Below are 17,621 nucleotides of genomic sequence, written 5' to 3'. Positions count from 1 at the left end.
ATGCAAAAATGCTCGAAGCGACACACACACACACACACACACACACACACACACACACACACACACACACAAAACTGCCATAGTAAAGGCTTTATCCGTTGAAAACAGAATGAATTGATTTGGTCCCAATTTTGTTCAATTATCAATAGAAATCTTTCGATACTGCATGCTTGCTTGCGCCTGCGATCACGAACATGCAAGCACAGAAATGTCATCGTATTGTATGAGAGGCGAGAGAGAAAAGAACACCGTTTGTGGTTTTGCAAGAGCTCGCGAACTATTGTTGATCTTGGAGCACAGGAGAGATGCCACTGCGCAAGAGAAGGCGTGGGTCAAGCTTTACGGGACTGTGTTCAAGGTCTGAACCTTCGTCATCGTGACGCTGTGATTCAGCCAAGGCGGCGGTCAGTCCGTCAGAACGATTCCAAGCGTCAAGTGAGCGTTGACGCCAAAGGCGAGGCGAGCGTGGACCTGCACGGGGCGGTGGCGACCGGCGGCGTGGTGGAATCGAGCTCGCTTCCGTTGGCTTGGCGTTTTCCCAGGGTACGGGCGAGGAAGGTGAGGACATGGGTCGCATTTCTGGGGATGCCGGCGCAGAGTGGATTGATGTGCGGATGCGACGCAGCCCTGCATGCAAAGCCACCTCCACGTGGCAACGAGCTGCAACGATGGGAATGTAAGGATATGTGCTCTTTTCACCTTCACGTGCAAACCACGAGACGAGCTCGGGAGTCGGGTTGCTCAGGGCGTTGGACATGGTGGCCCATGACAGCGAGGGTACAATTGTGACATCGCCCTCGTGCGTCTGTAGTAGCTCCGATTTCAACCAATTGAGCAGTCTGCAATCAGGACGTCAGCGGGACGGCGGAGCAAGAGGCTGGCAACATTAGAACAAATTGCCATGTGGCACTGCAAGACGAGCAATCTTCATGTACTCACCCTGGCCAGTAGCCAATGGAGGCCAGCTGTCGTAGACGATGCATGAGCTCACCACCCGCTACCATGACCGCCTTGTGTAGGAGGGCAAATCGCGATGAAGACCGCATGGAGCGCAGGAAAGGCACCACATGGGGGTTGACCTAAGCGCGAAGCGGAGATGTTGAGTGTGCCGGCTGCTTGTGTACCGTGACGTTTGGGGTGGGGCGGGGGCATCATCCCTTCCAAGTCGCTCTTGAACGGACCTGAGAGACAATGAAGTGATTGACGTTGAAGAGCTCTGAAAGACGCTGCTTCGGCAGGAGTGGGTTGTGAATGGTGCTACTGACACCCCAACTCGCCTCCGGGTCCACCTCAAGCAAAGGAACGATATTGCCTGTTCATCACGCACGAAATGTCATCATCGCCACAAGCGTCAGGGCAGGCATAATAGAATGCACCAACACGCACGCTGCAACAAGTCAAAGCTTACCTTTGATATCCTTGGCCATCAAAGCCACGGGAGCATACATGCCGGGTTGCGCACAAGCTGCGCAGGCTGCAGACCAAAGAACCACGTTGGGGGTTGTCTAATGGGTCCCCGGCCACACAACAGCAAGGAGCACCGTGCCAATGAGGCATCAGAAGCTGGATAACACCTCCCCCAAGAAGTGATATTGGAGCTGATGGCACTGGGCGTGCTTGAATATACCAGACCAACCAAGTAATTGAGCAGGTGTGGGTAGCCCTGGTGGGTTGTGTGGGTGAGCGTGATGTTGACGATGCGGCCTGTGCGTTGGTATGCCTCCTATTCCAACGATGGGAAAATGAATCAAGAACGGCGGTCAAGGAAAACTATGCGAAAACAAAGTGGTCTCATCGGACGGGTTGGGCGAACAAACATACGGCAAACGTCAAGTCGCCCAGATTGGCACGACAAAACTCCTCCAGCTTGGTAATGTCCATGAGAACACCGTGCTTGAGGAGACGAATGACCTTGCGACGCACACTACCCTTGCCTATCGACAAGCCAAGCGTAAACCCCAAGACAGAGGAGCATGTTACAAGTCAGTGGGCGAAGCGAAGCGAAAAGAAAAAGGTGGAAAAAACAAAACAAATACAAATGCATCAAGTCGAGCCTACCCAATTTCAAAAACGCAGAAAAGTCAATTGCGTCTGGACGATCAAAAAGGCTGTTGAGCTCGTCGTCTGTGTGAATGCCTGCACATGTGCCATCAATCAACCTGTAGGTCAGAAGGCGCTCACCCCCTCTCCCACCCAGCACACCAATCCTTTAATCCTCTCTCCTGCCTGCCTGGCGACCGCGCCTCTCCATGAATGCTGAGACAAGCGATATGCCCCGCTCAACGAACCGAGAACGGCCGAGTAGAGGGCGCCAATAGAATTGCCACAGATGACCGGAGGTAAGAGGCCATTCTGAAAGAGACAGCGCAGTACACCCCAGTGAAGCATGCCCATGGCTGCTCCACCACTGAGCATGATAGCGGTACGACCGTAAGCTTGGCGGGCATCAGAAAGAAAGCGTTCCTTGACATGGAGGGGCACCGTGGGAGCCATGACAATGTGCTCGATGGTGGCGCTGAGCTCCTGGAGATATTGCTGAATGATGACCTTTGTACCGACATGACAGTAAGAGTAGAGCTGCTCCTGTCCCAGTCCACCGATGTTGCGGAAGAGATTCTCTCGAAGTTGGACCATAGCTTCATTGATGTCGTCCGAGTGACGGGCGTCGTGCAGCCGCATCAGCCGGGCAGCAATGCGATCCGCATCAAACAGACTGGAGACCGGGTCAAGCCGCCAAAGATCACGCTTCTCCTGCTCGTCCAGCAAAAGGGCGGCAGCCTCCCACTCCTGATAGGTGTCTGCGGCTCGCATGGCCCGCTCAAGCTCGCGCTTGCGTCGGCGCCATGGGCGAATGATGGTTGTGAGGTGCTTGAGCCAGGAGGAGAGGAGGTAGATGCCGGACATGATGACTGTCACTCCGAGGAGCGACACTTGCATGAGCACACCGGACAACATGTTGACTGTCGCTGGTCACGGCCAAACGACCCGGCACGGGGGTCAAGTCTCTGCCTTTTCCTCTCTTTCGTCGCGAGGATGAGAGCGAGCGGGAGGCAGCAAAGGGAAGGGGCTGCCAAAAGAATGAGGTCAAGGGCGAGCGCGCAAGCTTTTAGAACCAAAATCTTGAGAAACGCTTTGATCATCAACATTGGCAATAAAAAAAAAAAAAAACTGATGACAATGATTTTCTGACATAATGTGGTCATCTATTAATAGCTACAGGAGCGTCATTGAGGTCTACCATGTGGTAGCAAGGCGATAACGGTTTGGGCTGCGCGCGGGCTGCGGCGCCACTTCTCCTGTTTGCGCGCTGCCGCCGAGAATCGGGTTCAGGCGGATGCTCTGAATGAATCTCACCTCTACTTCGTAAAGGCAGAGCAAGGTTATATGTCGAGTACGTGTTGACGAGCAGTCTTGTCTGGCTGGTGGCCTTTGCGTTTTGGAGGGGGTGATGGTCCTGCAGTTATTTGCACATGAACGACTGCCCCCCCACCCTGTTTTTTTTGTGCCGCTCAAAGTCGTGGCTGGCATGGAAAAATGACCCTTCATCCATATCCATGGCTCCTGCCCAATCCATCCGATCCTACGTGTGGCGCGGCGACAAGCTTGTTCGATGTCTATGCTGTCTCCGCCCATGGGCTGCGACGACGCACTGATTTCTTGATTTTGCTTGGATCATGTCGGTAGGAAGCCCTGTAGGCACAGAACGAGTCTGCTAGCTGCACTGCTGACGCTTGCGTTCGACTGTCCATCATGTCGTCTGCTCCGAGCTCGCCCGTGCGTTCTTCATCGCCACCACGTGATTCGCAAGATGGTACGACCAGGCTGTCGAGCGCGATGCTGTCTATCTGCTCGCAACGCTTGTGGCCCAACCAAGGTGTTGCTTGATTTTCATTGGTGGCGACTCACGCCCCCTTGCTCATAGGCTTGGACCCGTTTCCTGATGAGACGGAGGAGCTTGCACGCCAAGAGGCTAGCGATGTTCCCTACTCTCACGACGGTGTCGAGGAGGAAGAAGGGGAAGGGGAGGATCTCTTTGGTGATGACATGGGCGCGTACGTGGATGCTTGTGTGTGCCCTTGTCATTCACAGGCCAAGCCCATCTTGTGCTCATCTGCTTGGGACAATTTTTGGCGCATGTAGCGACTACCGTGCGATAGAGCAGCTCGATCGCTATGACCCCGAGATGCTGGATGATGCCAGTGACATTTCAGAGTTGAGCCAGGTACACCCACTGCGCCACGCCGAGTCTGCACCCTTTTTTTTTTTTTTTTCTTTCTCCGTCCAATGCCTTCCTGGGCAAGAACTGACGATGTTTGGGTCTGGTTCAACTGTACAGAATCAACGTGCTGAAGCAGAACGCCTGATGCGTGCACGCGATCGGCGCATGGGCATGCAAGTTCGAGGCCGCTCACGCATGCCACGGGGATTGGGCTTTGGTGGTAGGCTCCTCGACCCTTCCCGCGCGCCATGTTGGCTCCTTCACTTGTGGCTCACATTGATTGGCTGGCTGCTTTGCTCACTTTTGGCACGATCATCGGGTAGACGATGAGGAAGAGGAGGAAGATTCGGGCGAACCCCGTCCCCAGCGTCGGCGTCTGGCTGAACGGGCTCTCCAGCCAGAGCAAGAGGGCGAAGACATGGATGTGGTATGCCTAATTTGTACCATGTCAATGGACGGTCTCTGGCCCGTTGAAGCTATTGCAGATGGGCACGCATATGTCTCACGTCATGTCCTGTTCTGATTCAGAATGACGACGAGCCGATCATTGAGAATCTCGAAGACCGCAAAGGTTTGATGCCGCTGCCCGTAATTGTGCTTTTGTGCTGCGTTCACCTGCAAGCCAGTAACATTTGGGTGATGTTTGTGCGAGATCTTGACCTTCCCTTGACCATGCTCTTACCCCTATTGCGTTAGGTCACACGACTCGCGAGTGGGTGCAAATGGAGTCTCCACGCCGTGAAATTCACCGTCGCTTCAAGCTATTCTTGCGCAACACGGAAGAGAAGGTTGGTCCTGCTTGATTGGCACAAACATCCAGCATGTTGTCTCACTGCTTGCTGGCTTGGCCAATGGGTGCTTTTTGCGTTGAACTGACCTCTGGCCATTCCTATCAGGGTGTCAAAATCTATCAGGTGAAGATTCGGGAGCTCGCGCAAAGCAACGCTGAATCTCTCGTCATCAGGTGTGTCGGCCCAAACATCCTCACATGACGCTGACTCCTTCCTTTCACAAGGAATCGAGGCTTGTATACACAATCTTCTTCGATTGCTCACCAAGTTCTTCTCCTTAAATCAGCTATCGCTCTCTCTGCGAAGAATCGCCAACCTTGGCCATTTACGCAAGCGATGCCCCGGCTGAGATGCTTCAGATCTTTGATGCGGCCGCACGCGATGTTGTACTCGAGTCATACCCTTGTATGTTCGAATTTTCTCCTGTTTTGCACATGTCTGCACCATGTCGTGGTGTTCGTGGGTGTTCGTGAGGCAGGGCGCAAATGCAGGACCATCGTCTCGCTGATGTTTTCCCCATGTCATTTGCCCTTCTTCGTCTCTGTCATGGTCTTTCTCGGCGGTGCGCGGGCCCACGATGACAAACGTCGTTTCCTGCAGACTATGATGAGATTCGATCGGAGATTCACGTGCGCATCTCCGATCTGCCCGTCGTTGAGAACATCCGTGATTTGCGTCAGCACCACCTGAACATGCTCATCAAGGTCAGCGGCGTTGTCACGCGCCGCACAGGCGTCTTCCCTCAGCTCAAGGTATGCTTGTGCCCCGTGCACGGAGCCACGCGCTACTCATTTCGCGGCAAGACCTTTTTTGTGCATGCCGCAAATTTTTACTTTCCACCCTCCTCACACCCGCTCTCTGTCCCGGTAACTGGCGTGTGCGTTGGGGCAACCAGGTTGTCAAATACAACTGTGAAAAATGTGGCTACTTGATTGGCCCGATTGTGCAAGATAACATTCGAGAGGTGTCTGTCAACAACTGCCCGAGCTGTCAATCTCGAGGACCTTTTAGGTAAGCCATCTTCAGGCAAAGCGTAGATGACGTTGCGTTGATCAGCACATGTAGGCTGCGCGATAGTATGAAGAGATGAGACAAAACTCACGTCAGGACTGTTTGCGCCTGGCTTGGCGTCACACACTCTGCTTTGCATCAGCGTGAATGCGGAGGAAACGATCTACCGCAACTTTCAGCGTGCTACCATTCAGGAGTCTCCCGGTACCGTTCCAGCCGGCCGGTTACCACGTCAGAAGGAAGTCATTCTTCTTTGGGATTACGTCGATTATGTCAAGGTCAGCTCATGCATGGCTACGGATGGCGAATTTCTTGAATGTGTTGATACTGATTTCATTGACCTCACCATGACGTTTGGGTGGCGCGCGGTGTCCTTGCTGGCCTGCACCCTCCTTTGCACGACAGCCGGGCGACGAAGTGCTCTTGACGGGAATTTATCGCAACAACTTTGACAGCGCACTGAACGCCAAGCACGGCTTTCCCATCTTTGCGACTGTGATCGAGGCCAACTTTATCGAGAAACGTGCCGATAAGCTGTTCCAGGTAGCGTGCTGGCCCCTCCCCCAAGTCTCGCCTTGCCTGGCTGGGTTGCATTCTTTGCATGTTGAGGCGCCTGACATGGAAGCTATGTTGGTGGCAATATGGGAGGCCTGCTTCGTCTCAACCTTGGTGATCCTTCTCTTTCGGTTGTAGGATGGCATTACAGACGACGATATTAAAGAGATTCAAGCGCTTGCCGCTGATGAGAACATTGGTCGGCGCATCGTGCGAAGCATCGCACCGTCCATTTATGGGCATGAGGATATCAAAACGGCATTGGCATTGGCCATGTTCGGGGGCGAGGCTAAGAATCCCGGTGGCAAGCACCGCGTTCGTGGTGACATCAACGTTTTGGTCTTGGGCGACCCTGGCACGGCCAAGTCGCAGTTTCTCAAGTACATTGAGAAGACGTCGCATCGCGCCGTTTTTACGACGGGTCAAGGCGCCTCCGCGGTGGGTCTGACAGCCTCGGTGAGCCGCGATCCTGTGACGCGCGAGTGGACCTTGCAGGGTGGAGCTTTGGTGTTGGCGGACCAAGGCGTCTGTTTGATTGACGAGTTTGACAAGATGAACGACCAGGACCGGACCAGCATCCACGAGGCCATGGAACAGCAATCCATTTCCGTCTCCAAGGCTGGCATTATCACCAGTCTGCAAGCCCGCTGCTCCGTGATTGCGGCAGCCAACCCCATCCGTGGCCGTTATCAGCCGGGTCTTACTTTCAGTCAAAATGTGGACCTGACCGAGCCCATCCTCTCTCGCTTTGACATTCTCTGTGTGGTCAAAGATACGGCTGACCCCATCAAAGATGAGCGCCTGGCGAGCTTCGTTGTGGACAGTCACATGAACAATCATCCCGAGAGTCAGGTGCGGACGTGTTGTGCTCATGTGCTGTTTGATTTCAATTCATATGCTCACATGCTGTTGGGGTCTTTTGCTTTGGGTGCATAGCGAGGGGCTGGTACGACGATCACTTCAAGGCCTGGCGAGATTTCTCAGGAGCTGTTGCGCAAATACATCAAGTACTCGAAGAAGATTCATCCCAAGCTGCAGGACATGGATCAGGACAAGATTGCCAACCTGTATGCCGAGTTGCGTCGGGAGGCAGAGATTACGGGCAGCATCCCCATTACCGTGCGTCACATCGAGTCGATGATCCGGATGGCAGAGGCGCATGCTCGCATGCACTTGCGTGAGTATGTGCGCTCGGATGACGTGGACCTGGCCATACGTGTCATGCTAACAAGCTTTATTGAGACGCAAAAGTTCTCAGTCATGAAGACGATGCAGCGGCACTTTCAAAAGTACATTACCTATCGCCGGGACAACAATGAGCTCCTGCTCTTTATCCTGCAGGAGCTTGTGGCAGAGACACAGCGCTTCCGTATTTCGCGCGGCGAAGACATGGATCTGGGTCAACTGGAAGTGGACTTGAATGACTTTGTGGCCAAGGTGTGTGTGTGTGTGTGTGTGGGGCGGGGGGGGGGGGGGGGGTGACTTTGCTTGCTGCTGCCATAATGCTGCTTCTCTCCGTCTCTGCACGGCCAAATCGCACACACACACACACTCACTCACTCACTCACTCACTCACTCCCGGCTCGTGGCGGCAGTGGGCGCCTGGATCAAGAGCGTCAGGTCATTGTGATTGATCTCAGCTGAGCTGGCAGGACGTCCCAGTCTACTTGCGTGTTCAACCTGTTGTGCAACGGTGTTCGCCTGTCGCCGCTCTCATTTATCCCTGCACTTCAAGAACTTTGCTTGGCCAGGGTGATTGATGTTTGCCTCGGGCGATCCTTGTTTGTTTCTTTTGAGTTCTCCTAGGTCGTGTGGGCTTCTTTTTCCTTTTGTTTTTCTCCAATTCATCTTGAAGGGGGTTGTTTAGACTTCAGAAGGGCAGAGAGAATGCACAAATTGTGTGCCATCTAAAATGGCTCCATGTAGCGTACAACGTGGCTCCGCGTTTAGTCGACGAGCCAGTGAACAAGTGTGACCAAGATTGCACTTTGGTTCAGCGCATGCTCCACTGGATGGGTGTGACTGTCACACACTAGCTGATCGTGTTGTGAATGTGGGCTTTTATCATGATAGTCAGTCCAGAGTGTAAATTTGGTCACACTTAATGAGCTCCGCGATGAGGATTGATAGACCCAGCACACTGAACCTGATGTAGGTCCTTGACGGTTGGGACTGCCCGGCGCATACGGCTGCATCCGTCGTCGTCAGTCGCGTGCTCAATGAGATTTGAGAAAATCCGTGTGTGGTGCTGCTGGGAAGGAAACAGACAGCCGAGGTGAAGCACACACGACCAGAAAGGGGCATCGGTTGATTCGTCGGAACCGAGATGGGCATCAGGAGGGAAGCGCTCACCGTCGGCCCTCGCGTGCGTGAAGCGCAAGGTGTATGAGAAGGACGTGGATCATCAAGACCAGCCTTGAATGGACACATGAATGATGACTTGAGAATGATGCGGGCAACGACAGTAGAGCAGGCATACGTAATCGCGCACTGAGTTCCACGTCTGACACTTGGTTTTGCTTCCCCACATTCTGCCCGGAGCCGCGCGTCATTTCGGCCCACCTTCACCTTCCTACCGCTTAAAACATCTCAGCAAACGATAACAACATCATGAACGTCATCATGTAACGGTGAAGGTGTAGAGGAGAGGCGGGAATGACAGATGGTACTTCATAAGGACATGGGTGCTGCAACATCCACCTCATTCCTTCAAGAGGTTTGCTGGCTTTCTTTTGTGAGACCACGAACGAACGGTCCCATCTCGGTCATGCACGCACCACACCTCCGCGTTGCATCCACACACCTATTCCCTCACGTCGAGCACACCCCAAAGCCACACACACCCACACCATCTTTTTTTTTTGTTTTCCTTTCTTCTTCTTCTTTCAGCGCTTTCTCTGTCTCGTAGCTTGGCTTTGCGCATGATAAGGCACTTTACGTTGTGTGGACTCGCGGGGACTGTACATCACACGCTCCCTGCCGGAACTGCGTCTGGGCTGCACGCGGGTTGGATTCGGTCGGCTGCCTCTTGCTTAGCAGGGGGCACTGTTGATCGATTCGGCCCTCCCCCTCCTCCTCCCCTTTCCTGCTTTCAGGGGCAGGAAAGGCGTTGACGGTGGGGGCCGCTGTCATCCTCGTCATCCGTTTTTGTGTGGTTCCCCCTTTTGTCGCTGCCCGAGCTTGTTCGGTTTCCCGCACTCGTCGGGGCTGGTCCAGTCCGGATCGCGCCTCTGACGATCCGGGGCCCACTTGGCAGCCTTGCGCGTAGCACTCGCTCTGATTCAACAGCTTGATCAATCAAGCAGAGCCTTTGCTTGCTCATACTTGCACACAACCTTCCCACGCGACACACTCAATCGTTCGTTCGCCGGAGCACCCGACGACGACAGACATCAGCTATTGAAGCAAAACGGACGTTCACAGCTTGATCGTTGATTTCTTAGGGCGTTGGTGCTCATACCATCGTCTTCATCTTCGTTCCTAGTCTTGTTTCCTCGTCCCTGAGTGGAAGCAGTTGTACTCTCTCTTGCGCTGGTCGCCAGAGGAAGTCTGCTGGTTTCTTCTTCTTTCTTTTAGTTTGTGTGTTCGCTCTCCAATCATCGGCATCATGCAGCTCACGTCTTTCCTTCTTTTGAGTCTGCTTTGCCTTGCCGCCAGCATGGTGGCTTCCACGACAGCCGTCACGGTTAATTGCTCGAGTGGCATTGTGACTTGGGACTGCGAAGTCTCCGAGGACACCACGTTCCCCCTCTCTGGGGGTAAGTGGACACTCGGTGGCAGTCCAGCCACGGGCATGGTCGTCATGACCATCAAACCCAATAACTGTCGCTATCCCACCTTGACCTTTCCCGGTCATGTGGAGGTCAACCAATTGGCCCGCATCGAGGCCGAACCCCTGCCAAGCAATTGTCGCGCAGCTAGCGCCTCTGGAAGTGGAGGCAGCTTTTGGGCGCGCGGCGGTGGCCCAAGCTCCGCGCCTCTTGGCCCTGCCCAGTCCCCCACTGCGGTTGATTTCAACCAACGTGGTGGTCAGCCGGGTGGCGGAACTGGCGCTGGTCTTGGCGGTGGTGCCATAGTCATCAATGCCCCGGGCTATACCGTGACCATCAATGGCGAGCTGACCGCTGACGGCAAAGACGCCACAGCAGGCTCCTCGGGTGGTGGCGGTTCTGGTGGTACCATTCGCATCTTGGCGTCCTCCCTGTCTGGCGCTGGTTACATTCATGCCAACGGTGGACACAGTGCCTCGGGTGGTGGCAGTGGTGGCGAGGTCAGTTGCTTGTCTAGCTCCCTGCATCCTACGCCAGCTGTCCAAGAGCCTGCCAAACCTTGCTAAACCCGACTCACTCGCCATTTTCTTCTGTTTCACATAGGTCTTTATCGACGCAACCAACAACCTCGGTGCCAGTGGTATCATCACCACTTATGGTGGACTTTCCAATGGTTGGTGACCTTGGCCATGTCTGTGCCTGGTATTGAATTTTTTTTTTTCCCCCGGTCAAGGGAGTACGTTCAGCGTTACTTAATATTTATCCCCGTTGTCTCTTCAACCCCCTTCGTTCTCATTCCCATAGGTGTTCCCACACCCATTGATGTTCAGGCCAGCGGCGCATTGACTGCGGCTGGACCTGCCACATGGTACAGTTACACTCGACGCTCACGCACTTGCCGCCAATGTGTCAACGCCAGCTGTTATGCATGCAATTCTTGGAACCCGTACACCACCCCTGTATCATACTCGGGTACCTTTACACCAGATCTCACGGGGCTTGATGACCCCGCGGCCGTGCCCAACACGACTGTGCCAGCTGGCTGGGCGGGAACAAGCCTCACCGTGTCAATGGACCGCTTGCGACTTCTCACCGGTATTGCCGTTCAAGGCGTCGCGGACATCGGTAACTACCCGTTCCCGGAGGACGACATCCAGCCCACCAGTGAGGTGACCTATATCAACAAATTCAACGCCGGTCCCAGCTTCCTCAGCTCTTTTCGACTGGACTATAGTGAGGTGCCGACCTGCAACTCGTGGATCCCCTTTTCAGATTCTGGCAAGCAGCGTCTTTTCCTCGGCTCGGGAGACACAACTAGCAAAGTACTGCGCCGCTTCCAACCCACATGGGCCTATTGCGTGCGCATTCGGCCTACGGTGGCCACTGAAGCCTTTCGCTTCGACCTCGTCGGCTTGGATCGTACGTACCTTGAATCTCCGTCGTGCAACTTCTGAAGCGCGCATCAAGTATTCTCACTTCTCTGTTGCCTGTGGTTCGATCGCTTGTTGCGTGCTTGGCATGACAGTCGGACTGCCGCAAGACACTGGACTCTTTGGGCCCAAGCTGGGCCCAATGTTTCTCGATGGGTAGGTGTTCGGTGCTTGCTTACATGGGTTGTCTCAACACGGACACTCCGCGACCCTGCGTTTACCCAGTCCCTCATGTTCACCTGAGGGTGCTTTATTGCTATCTTCTCATGCTTTGCGCTTTTCCCACCTTGTTTGTTTTGTCCCTGGGCATGTCCATATTTCAAACAGTTGCGGCGAGAATGCCTTGGTTGCCATCTCTGACGGTCGCACGAGCGTGGATATCGCCCTGCCTCAAGCCTACGATGTTGCTCGCACCAAGACAAGTGCCTACACGTCAACGTGGCCCCTGCTCGCCGCAGACAGCGCTCCCACATCGTCAGCGACCTTTACACAATCGTCCAGCAGTACTGTTAACGTGCTTCAGCAGACTTTTTCAGTCACATTTGCAGACACCAGTTTTGTTTCAGACCAGTGTACGCGCACCATCATTACAACCAACTCCGTCTGGAGTCCTACTTTAGCATCTTGCCCAAGCGACATGGTTGTCACGGCTCCACCCAATGCTCGCGGTGCCGTCGTCACCTTTGCGGCTCCACCCGGTGCTACAGCTGAACCGCCCTCAGGCACTACCTTTCATCTCGGCACGACTCGCGTCTTTGCGTACCTGGCCGGAGAATACTGCAGCTTTCAAGTGACAGTGAATCGTGGTGCCTACTCAGCACCCGGTGGCCCTGGCGTAATCTATTTTGCTACGGGTGAACTCATCCTCGATCCTGGATCGCTTCATAATTTCATCGACTTTGATGTCAACACCGCCTTTGCTTCGCAGGCCGTTGATGATCAGCGCGGCGTTGTACCCCTGTCAGGCTCTTACTGGATGAACCTTGGCGGGGGCATCGATCGCACTATTAACACCTTGACGCTGCTTCATGGTGCCGTTGCTTCGGCAGGCAGCGCCACTGACACTCTGAGCGTCGGTGTGCTCAACGCAGAAGCGGGTGCTTTCGTCCTCCACGATACCCAGACTCTTCGCCTGGGTTCGACGTTCACTGGTCGCATGCTCAGTGGAACTGGTAGCGTGTTGGACCTGAACCACCTCACTGGCGCCAAGACGCTTTCCGGCATTGCTCTGCTCAACGGAAGTCTCGCTTTGGGCAGCAACTCGCTTGTGACGCTCAACGCGGCTCGGGTGGAGCTGGGGCCAGCTGCCAGTCGTGCCTCCATAGACGACGGCAGTCTTACGGTGCAGGGCGCCAGTATTCTTTGGTTTCACGCAGATGAAAGCCATGCAAGCAGCTACGATGTATCACTTGACAGTTTGACTGTGACTGGCAGCTCGACAGTGGCCTTTGACATGTCCGCAGATTTGACTGTATCGACGTTGACCGTGACCGCTGCCTCCGTCTTGAAACTGGATGCTCACAATCAAGGCCCCAAGGCACATGCCCTGGCCTGGCCTCCCGCCAATCCCCTGGCTGTGGCCGAGATCACCATTGCACTTGACGATCGTATCGATTTTCATTGGCACAATTACCAAACCGGTCTCACGTTTAGCAACGCCAGCATTGCGGCCTGTGCTTCCGGCGCTTCCTACCGTTGCATCCGTAACTTTGCTGCCCCGGGCGATTATCCCTTTGTTGACAGCCAGGGCGTCAAGGGCGTCGTGCATGTGGTCCTGACGCAATGGGCCCCAGAGGCTTCAGTGGTGACCGCCTCCTCCCTCTCCGTCTTGCTTGATGCAGACGTTTTGCTTGGCAAGTCAACGCTCTCTGTCAATACCTTGACCTTGGCCGGCCAAAACTCGCCGTCCAAGACGGCAGAGTTGGTCGTTGAGGCCTCGGGCACCACTCGCATCGACACGCTCTCCGTGACGTACGCCAATTTGTTCTTCTTGAAGCCAACATCCTTGAGCGGCTTCTCGGCTGCAGCCACGACTGTCACTGTGAACACGCGCGGCCGTTTTGAGTTGGACTACCTTGGCGGGCAGCTGGGCTCATGGTCCAGTGAAGATTCTTCTGGCCTCTTCTTGGCCCAGCTCACCGTTTCGGGCACTGCAAGCTTTGGTCTGGTGCATTTCATCACCTCGGCCGCGACCACCGCTGTTACGGTGCAATCTTCTGGTGTATTAAAGTTAGACCCCGTCTCCGCCGGCACGCCCTGGCACTTGCAGAGCCTCAGCGTAGATGGCACGTTCACAGCTGAAAAGCCCATTCAATTTATGCAGTTGACTTCGGTAACGGTGACGGGCCAGCTTACTTTGGATGCTGAGGGCCTGGCAGGCACCGTCAACCGAATCGAGCGTGCGGCCAGCGTTATTGGACGCCCTGAGGATGGTGACTTGGACGTGACTCTGTCTTTTGTGACGGGCCGCACGTGCAGGTTGGACGGCAGCTTGCTCAGTCTCAACACGAAGACGCTGCACGTGGATGCTGGCTGCGTTCTTGAGTTTGAGGCTGCCAATTATCACACCGCATTTAACACAGCCACCATTAATGGCAATATGGTGATCAACAAGCAAACAACGTTCAGTGACCGCATCTTCACCGAGCGCGCCGACTCGCTGACCATTGGGTCGTCGGGTCGCTTAACCTTGGACTCCCTCGGCCACGCTGCTTCCAACACGTGGACGGCTGGAGCCAACTCGGTGCTGTACGTTGCGCAGGTGACGGTCTATGGCACGCTCAGTGCCGGGCGCTTGGCGAGTACTTGGCCTGGCATTGACTCCCTTTCCATCACCAACGGTGCCATGACATTTGAACCTGCCAGCACCAGCGCTCCTCACCACATTGGCGCAATCACATTGTCCAGCAACGGTGACTTGACCGTGGCTACGTCCGTGAACCTGTGTGGCCTCAACAGCTTGACCATCACCAGCTCGTCCAGCGTTTTTCAACTCGATAGCAAGGGCCACGCTGTGAGCCCACGCGCATGGCACAGCGCCGACCCGTCGCTTCTCGGCACGAACAGCACCGGCCTGACAATCAGCGTCACCCACGGTGAAGCGCACTTTGGTTATGCTGAGATAGTTTGCTCCGCACTCAACGTTATGGGTTCATCTAGCTCTGCTCGTGGCGGCAAGGTCACCTTTGATACCGCCCACGACGTGTGGCAATGTGACTCAGTCAGTGTGGCTGGCGATCTGGAGGTGCTAAGTACAACCAGCCTTACGGGCGCGGTTGCCACAGAAAGGTGCGACAGTGTAGCAGTGCTCGATTATGGCACCATGATCTGGGACATGCAGGGTCATAGCGCCAGTCGCGCCTGGAGCTCGGTGAACGGCTCTCGCCTGTTGGCAAACGACATTGTCGTCTCAAACCGCGGAAACTTTCGCGCCGGCCAACTTTTGCCTGATGTCATGATGGCCAGCCTTAGCTCGTATGGTGAATGGAGCTTTGCGCCCCTCTCCGCTGGTTACGCCGCATACATCGTCACGATCGATCTGACTTCCAATAGCATCCTCCGAATTTGGGACCCGGTCAACTTTGCCGTGACGCAGAGCATTACGGTCAACAACGCGCTGCTGTGGCTCGATTATGATGGCCATGGCTGCAGCAGTGATACTTACTCATCGCGTTCGTCGTGCACGGACGGTGCGGGTGCGTGGGCAGCCCAGCCACCGTCCCGCTTTAGCTTTGCCACTGGCGGTCAAACCCTGATTGTCAACAATACGGGCATCATGTATGCTGGCTACTTCGACTTGGCTGTGGATCAGCTCGATGTGCAGGATGCCAATTCCCGTCTCACCATGGAGGCTTACAACACTTTCCTGCGCAGCAACCTGATCAACGTGTCAGGCGTACTCGAGCTTGCCTCGCACACGCACATTCGCAGCCAAACTGGTGGCCTGCTTACTGGCATCAGCGTTGCAAGCACCGGTGATGTCTTCTTTGACCATCGTAAACGCGTGAGCAACATCAACGCAGTCACGCAATCCAACGTGGCCAACCCTTCCTACACCAACTGGAGCTCTATCTGCGTGGACGAGGTCTACATTAACGGGCAGGTCTACGGTGGTCTTTTTAGCATTCAATCAGATTGTCAAGACCATTGGAAGCATTTGTCGTTGTCCAACTCTGCTGCTCTCTTTCAGTTTTTCCCCATCAATCCCTATCGCATTGACACGGCCCACATACATGCGGGCACGGTGCGCGCCATGAAACCATTGTTTCGAACGTCGGTCTGGGACGGTGACTGGCTTGCCATCGATTCGGGCGCCACCATGAACCTGTACTTTCAGGGTTCGGAGCGCTCCCCAATTGATGCCGAGTTCCCCACAACCGCTGGGACTGGCCACTCGTACATTCGCCTTTCTCAACGCGCCACCGTCAGTGGTACGCTGCAAGCCGGTTCTTTGGCCATGTCTTTGCCCACGTTCATGGTGACGGGTTCAGGTGTAGTCGACGTCAGCGCAAGTGGACACTACTCAAACCAAGGCCCAGGTAGTATCGGTATGCGCGATGCATCACGCGCCTCGGGTGCTTCTCACGCTGGACGGGGCGGCGCTGGTAACAGCAATCGCTATAGCAGTGATCCTTATGGCCACATCTACTACAACCAATCCTTCTCGGAGGAGCCCATCGAGGCTTTTTTGCCCTCTCGCTGGGGCTCTGGTGGCCCTAGTCAAGGAGGCAGCGCTGGGCGCGGTGGTGGCTATATGCAGCTGCATGTCTCAGCCAACATGGTATTGCAAGGTGTGCTGCGAGCCAACGCTGCCTCATCGAACGGCAACGCCAACGGTGGTGCCTCGGGTGGTAGCATCTGGCTGAGTGTGAACGGCTTGACCGCAACGGGTGCACTCCAGTGCCAGGGTGGTGACTCCGGTTCAGATGCTTACAGCGGTGGCGGTGCGGGTGGCTACATTTTTGTCGCCTACGCCAGCGGTTCATTCCGAACCAACCGGGCCTCTGTCCAGGGCGGTGCTGGGTACGAAAATGGCGCTTCGGGCATTGTCTACACCTTGGACCACGGTCGCAACTTTAGCAACATCAGAGTAGACAACGAGGGACGCGGGACGCGCACCACCGTCGTGGCCAACGACGAAGCGAGTTCGCGCCTGACAGGTGCCATCACCTTCTTAAATCCTCCGGCTAGCAGCTGGGTCTTTCGTTTCAACCTCGTCGAGCTGTACGGTGGCGCACACCTGTCTTTTGACAGCCCTACCACCTCAACCGGTGATCACCGTCTTACATACGCTGATTTTGCGGGCGATCGCACCGGTCACGTTCACGTATGGGCGGGTCTTACGCTCGAACATGATGCCTATGAGCCCTGGAAGCGCCACAATGTCTCGTACATGCCGTTGGTGTACGAGTCAGGCTTGTGGATTTTGCCAGCGCAGACTGTTGAATGGCGTTCCCAACCATCGTACAGCTTTCCCAGCCTGACTATGAACGCCAACTTGCGCGTGTTCGGCACTGTTGACACGCACCTTGCGCACATTGTTGTCGGTAACGCTGGTACTTGGACTTTTGAGGTATCCTCACCCCGCGATGTGTCTTGTGTCGCCGTCAACATTCAGTCGGGAGGCACATGGCGCTTCAACTCGAACACGGCTGATGTGGGCGATTCGTACAACCTGACTGTCGCGGGCGATGGGTTGGCAGGTCATCGCGATGGCCTCATGGTGATTGAGGGGGGCGGTACTGTGTCTGCAATTGCGCTTCATCTCATCTGTCCGAATTTGACGGTCGAGACGAACGGGCGTCTGGAAGCTGACGGCGAGTCTACTTTCCGCGTGGACACCGTC

At 55.1% G+C, this 17,621-nt stretch overlaps 2 protein-coding genes across 2 annotated transcripts; one reads left to right on the top strand and one right to left on the bottom strand.

The window, feature by feature from the left end:
* Positions 1 to 613: 613 nt before the first annotated feature.
* On the bottom strand, positions 614 to 2,832 carry MONBRDRAFT_1048 (uncharacterized protein; the record flags this gene model as incomplete). The annotated part of the gene is made up of 8 exons (XM_001743630.1): positions 614 to 839; positions 940 to 1,079; positions 1,182 to 1,312; positions 1,409 to 1,505; positions 1,637 to 1,723; positions 1,822 to 1,934; positions 2,059 to 2,136; positions 2,289 to 2,832. Coding segments are annotated over 8 exons (1,416 nt in total), but the record flags the coding sequence as incomplete, so codon positions are not given.
* A 472-nt stretch (positions 2,833 to 3,304) lies between these two features.
* On the top strand, positions 3,305 to 9,689 carry MONBRDRAFT_36175 (uncharacterized protein; the record flags this gene model as incomplete). The annotated part of the gene is made up of 17 exons (XM_001743877.1): positions 3,305 to 3,391; positions 3,685 to 3,811; positions 3,923 to 4,052; positions 4,141 to 4,222; positions 4,337 to 4,439; positions 4,543 to 4,646; positions 4,748 to 4,790; positions 4,916 to 5,007; positions 5,116 to 5,183; positions 5,297 to 5,415; positions 5,611 to 5,762; positions 5,906 to 6,021; positions 6,164 to 6,299; positions 6,427 to 6,564; positions 6,715 to 7,428; positions 7,513 to 8,013; positions 9,672 to 9,689. The coding sequence occupies exons 2-17, from the start codon at positions 3,751 to 3,753 to the stop codon at positions 9,687 to 9,689; spliced, it is 2,577 nt and encodes an 858-aa protein (XP_001743929.1). The 5' UTR covers positions 3,305 to 3,391; positions 3,685 to 3,750.
* Positions 9,690 to 17,621: the final 7,932 nt, after the last annotated feature.

The sequence above is a fragment of the Monosiga brevicollis genome, genomic scaffold (assembly GCF_000002865.3).
Source record: "Monosiga brevicollis MX1 MONBRscaffold_4 genomic scaffold, whole genome shotgun sequence".
Classification (NCBI taxonomy): domain Eukaryota; class Choanoflagellata; order Craspedida; family Salpingoecidae; genus Monosiga; species Monosiga brevicollis.
The sequence above is the reverse complement of the archived record's forward strand: the minus strand, read 5'-3'. Positions and strand labels throughout refer to the sequence as shown.